Source organism: Ictidomys tridecemlineatus, chromosome 3 (genome assembly GCF_052094955.1).
Source record: "Ictidomys tridecemlineatus isolate mIctTri1 chromosome 3, mIctTri1.hap1, whole genome shotgun sequence".
NCBI classification, from domain to species: Eukaryota; Metazoa; Chordata; class Mammalia; order Rodentia; family Sciuridae; genus Ictidomys; species Ictidomys tridecemlineatus.
In genome coordinates, this window is record NC_135479.1 from 77,336,370 (window position 1) to 77,341,416 (window position 5,047).

Consider the following 5,047-nt stretch of genomic DNA (forward strand, 5'->3'; position numbering starts at 1 on the left):
TATGGCTAAGTAAAACTCCATTGTGTGGATATGCCACATTTTTCTTGATCCATTTATCTACTGATGAGCATCTGGGATGATGTCATAATTTAACTATTGTGAATTGTACTTCTATAAATATGGATGCAGCTGTATCGTTACAATATGCTTATTTTTGTTCTTTTGGATAAATACCAAATAGTGGGATAGCTGAGTTATATGGTGGTTCCATTCCTATTTTGGGGGGACTCTCCATACTGGTTTCCAGCGAGGTTGTAGTCCCACACCAACAATGTGTCATTGTATCTTTCCCCCCCCCCCCGATATCTCGCCAGCATTTATTATTTGTGTTCTTGATCATTGCCGTTCTCACCGGAGCGAGATAAAATTCCAGTGTAGTTTTGGTTTGCATTTCCCTGATTGCTAGAGTTGTTGAACAACTTTTCATATATTTTTTGGCCATTTGTGTTTCTTATTTTGAGAAGTGTCTGCTTAGTTCTTTTGCCCATAAAAGGGTGTGTTTTATGGAATGTAAATCATAATTGCAAATAGATCTGGAGCTGGAGCTTAAAGACAGAGCACCTGTTCAACATGCTCAAGGCCTAGGTTCAGTGCCCAGCATAATAAAAAATAATAATAATAATAATTAATTAAGACTTTCACAGACAAAATTCTAAAACTTGACAGAAGGACACAAAAGAATTTCTAAACAAATGGAGACAGTCCACGTTCTTAGAAGGAAAAAAACTCTGTTATCCTAAAAGATAGCCTTTGTTCCCCAACTCTATGAACTTTATGCATAGTCAAAATTCCAGCATGACGTTTTAGGAAATTAACACTGGCTCCCCAAAAAACGCTTAACAGAAATGTTAACTTTTAGAATAGCTTTGAGTAATTTGAGGATTGGAAATATCTAAATTGATAAGTTTTGGACATTCGGATTGGATCTATCTGGTTTTGATGCCTTATTAAGGGTGGATTTTTAATGGCCTTCTCAATAATTAAGTTTTGCACATTTTCTTCAGTTAATGTTGGAAGTTGACATTTTGCCTGGAAATCATTATCTCTTAGTGTTCAAATGTAACCATAATATTCTTTTATATTAATTTAAATCTCCCTATGGTTATTTTTGCCTTTTGCATTCCACTCTTTCTTGATCACCCAGGTTTCTAAGATTATTTCTCTTTTAATACTGGTCTTTTCAAAATACTGCCTTTTAAATGTATTTTCTACTCCTCATTGCTGTTTGTGCCATTTAAGTTTTTTTAAACTTCATTTTACTGCTTTCTAGATTCATCTGGTCCATCTTTTTCTAGTTTCCTAAGGTGGAGCGAGGGACCGAAGCTTGAGTCAAGGCAAGACAGGAAGTGGAGAGGTGTCTGGAGATATGTGGCCACAGTTCCTCCTGCTCTGTCCTGTGACTGATCACCAGTGAGAACTGTGGATGAACTTCACATTAAAAGACCCCTGGCTATTCCCTATTTTTCCATCTTGAGCTCTGGCACATCTCTTGACAGAGCAGTAGACAGAAGGTTTTTGTTCCCATGGAAGACTTTATTCTGAGGAAGACTCAACTCTAGGGCCAATACCTTAATCCCTATGTCATAATGCAATTGTGAATTCATAGCTTTCCCCTCACTCATATTACGAGTGGCTAGGCCTTAGGAGCAGAAAAATCAGGACAATTGAACCATCTAGAGACAGGCCATGGGGATTAAATTTTGTGTAAGATACATGGTCAGATCTTCCTACGGGGGTGAAGGGATATGTGGGTCATCACCCTGGACCTTACACATCTTGGGTGGGGAAAAGGACACTGCAGCCGTGCGTGCCTGTGTACCGAGCCATAGAAAGAAACAGCAGTCTTAACTAATGGATGCATTTCCCATTTTATTTGCGTGACAGAGTGGAGGCCGTCTCATTTCAACTAAAACTAAGAAGAAAGATAAGAAAAAAAAAAAGAAGAAGTCACCGAAAAAGACAGATAAGGTGGGTAGAATTCCACACAGTTAAGAGAAATCCAGACCATTTATGACGTGAGGGTGTGGGATTCTGCCTCTTATGGATCCAGAGTATAAACCACCCAGCAATCAACTCAATATTGGCTCATTTCCCATCTGTCCCCTTATTAACCTGGGCTCTCTGGGTCTGGCTCTGTGGCATAGAGAGTAATTGGAAAGAATGGCGTCCGTCAAAGGATGCAGGGGCTAGAAGCAGGAATGTGAGGACCTGAATTGGATGGTAGAATGTTCCAAATATAGGAAGACTGGGAGACACATTATATGGTGAAGGTGCTGAAAACATATGACAGTATGGGCTGAGGCTGTGGCTCAGGGGTAGAGCTCTCACCTTGCATGTGTGGGGCACTGGGTCTGATCCTCAGCACCACCTAAAAATAAAATAAAGGTATTGTGTCCACCTACAACTAAAAACTAAATGTTAAAAAAAAAAAAAAAAGCTCGCTTGTGGCAGAGAAAACTCAGCCAATATGTTTTGAGATAGGAAGTATTCAAAGAAAAACAAGGCTGACGTGTTGGGAGGCCAACCTCAAACCCAAAAAGTCCTGAAGAGATGAATGGAAACAAAGTCCCTCACCTCCTCCCTGCACCTCTCTATTTGCTCACTGTTTTGATCTATTCACTAGTGAGGTAGTCAAGAGAAGGACACTGGGACTGAGGCTGAGGTCCCCGAGTGGCAGTGAAAGATCCCAACCAGGTCTCCTGGCTCCTGGTTGGTGTCCTGCTAATTCCCTTGAACTCTCCAAGAAAGGGCTGAAGGGATGACAAGCTGACATTAGGAAAGAGGATCCGGGCCCCTGACAACGTTCCCTGAGTGGTCTCTCTTATCTCCATCTAGAAAAAGCAAACAAAGGAAGCCATCAAGATCCAGGCCTGGTGGCGGGGCACCCTGGTGCGCAGGACACTACAGCATGCAGCCCTCAGGGCATGGATCATTCAGTGCTGGTGGCGGACCATACTTATGCGGGTAACAGAGAGGAAGCGACGGACGGCACTGATTGACTTTGCATGCAGAGAGAGAGCAGTGGTCAAGCTCCAGTCTTTGATTCGCATGTGGCGCATCCACTGGCGATACTGCCAGGTGCTCAATGCCATTTATGTCATTCAGTGCCATTGGCAATGCCACAACTGCCAGACATGTGCTTCCCTCCGGGGCCACTGTGTGATCACCTCCACTCACCTGCAGTTCCACATTGAGATCATCAACAACTAGAGACTGGCAGAAAAGGGGCACTGTGTCTCCTGACCCCAGTAAACATCTAACCTGGTCTTGGTCTGTCTTATGGTATCCCCAGATAATTGGAACCTTGAGACTTGGGTCTTGCTTGTTCTCCCTTGGAAAAAAATTCAATGGAGTTTCCTCCATGTGTCCACTGACCCTGTATTGGATTGGAAATGGTCCTGTGCTGCTTACTCTGTTGTCAAAATAGAAACAGAAGTCCCAGTCTTCCCTGACACATGATAGAGCCAGAAGTCCAAGTTCCCACTCTTAGCCTCATTCCTTTCTTCCCAACCAGGGATGGAGAAGACAAGAAGACATCTGCCTGAAAACTCTGCATATATGGATGAACTATGAGGCTTTTCTCTGTTTGCCTGGGATCCGTGTCAATTGCAGACTAGGATGCCTCAGTTTCCTCTTTGACAAGCATCTAGAGAGAATGCCAATATATTTGGCTGACTCTCCTGGGAAAAGTGCCATGTGGGCCCAGATGAAGGATAGAAGGTTGGCCTTAGTAATGGATGGTCCTGGGGCCGGGCATGCTAATGAGGAGGTGATGACTCTGGTGACTAGTGAAAAACAAGTTCACAGCACCTCAATTCTTTCTTTACAACTCCTTATCCCAAGAGTTGTGCAACAAACAGTGCTCCTTCTTGTTGTCCCTAATCCCTGGTCTTTTCTCATTCTCAGTGATTTTATCATTGACCAAGATGATGCTATCAAAATCTTTAATTCTCACCTCAAATAAACTATCCCTGCTCCCCTCCTCAACCACTCATATCATGGTCATACCAAAGCAGCACTATTCAACAGAACCTTCTGTGATGATGAAGGTATTCTTTAGCTGCCCAATCCAATATGGAAGCCCCTAGCCACATAAGGTTGTGGAGCTCCTAAAATGTGCCTAGTGTGGCTGAGGAATAGCCACTTAATTTTATTTAATTTAAATTTAATCACTTGTGGCTAATGGCTACCCCCATTGAGCGGTGAAGCTCTACACCTCATTATTACCAATAATAGTTCAATTTGCTCTATTGCTTTCTCTAATGTTCCATTCTCTAATTTCTTCTTTTCTACTAGTTTGCCTTTTCAATAACCTCAATAGAACATTTCTTCAGATGTGATAAGTTCTTCTGATCTATTGACAGTTCCATTTTTTTTTTTACAGCCATCACCCCTGACATGCCCTTGGATATTTTTTTAATCTAGTTCAGACTCTGTGGTTAATTGTTGTATTCTCTCCCCTGCACAATTTGAGTTCCATTGGTTCTCTACCCCCACTCCCACACATCTCTCCCTCTCCCCCCGCCCTCCCATCTCTATCTCCTCTCTCCCTCCCTCTCTGTAAGCATGTATGGGATGAATCCAACCATCTCCCTGTTCTATGCCTGCAGAATAGCAGAGCATAGCTTTAACAAAACAACCATAAAACAGTCTCAGTCTATATTTATGACTTCATATTTTAACTGGACAAAATTCACAATAAATTTCTCACATGTCTGCATTTCCATTGTATGGGTTGAGTAGTTCATACCATCTCCTCTCCAAATGCCCACATTTAACTTCTTCTCCCCTTGAACTTGGTTTATAATGTCACCACCCACTTAACTGGAGAAATGGAACAGACTAGATCCCCTTCTTCCTAACAACTCATTCTCCATCCCAGTTGTATCTGGACCACCCACACTACCTTCAATGACCAGCTGAATAAATGAAAAGCCTTTATCATTGGTCAATGATAAAATCACCCTGCTGCCTTCTCAAGTCATTTGATCCCAATTACAAAACCCCACTATCCAAAGTATCAACCTCTCCCATCTTTAAAAAATAC

At 42.2% G+C, this 5,047-nt stretch overlaps 1 protein-coding gene across 1 annotated transcript; it reads left to right on the forward strand.

Annotated features, from left to right (window-relative positions):
* Positions 1-1,713: 1,713 nt before the first annotated feature.
* Positions 1,714-3,210, forward strand: Iqcf2 (IQ motif containing F2). Its single transcript, XM_078041128.1, has 2 exons — positions 1,714-1,815; positions 2,836-3,210. Exons 1-2 carry the CDS (start codon positions 1,714-1,716, stop codon positions 3,208-3,210), a joined length of 477 nt encoding a protein of 158 aa, XP_077897254.1.
* Positions 3,211-5,047: the final 1,837 nt, after the last annotated feature.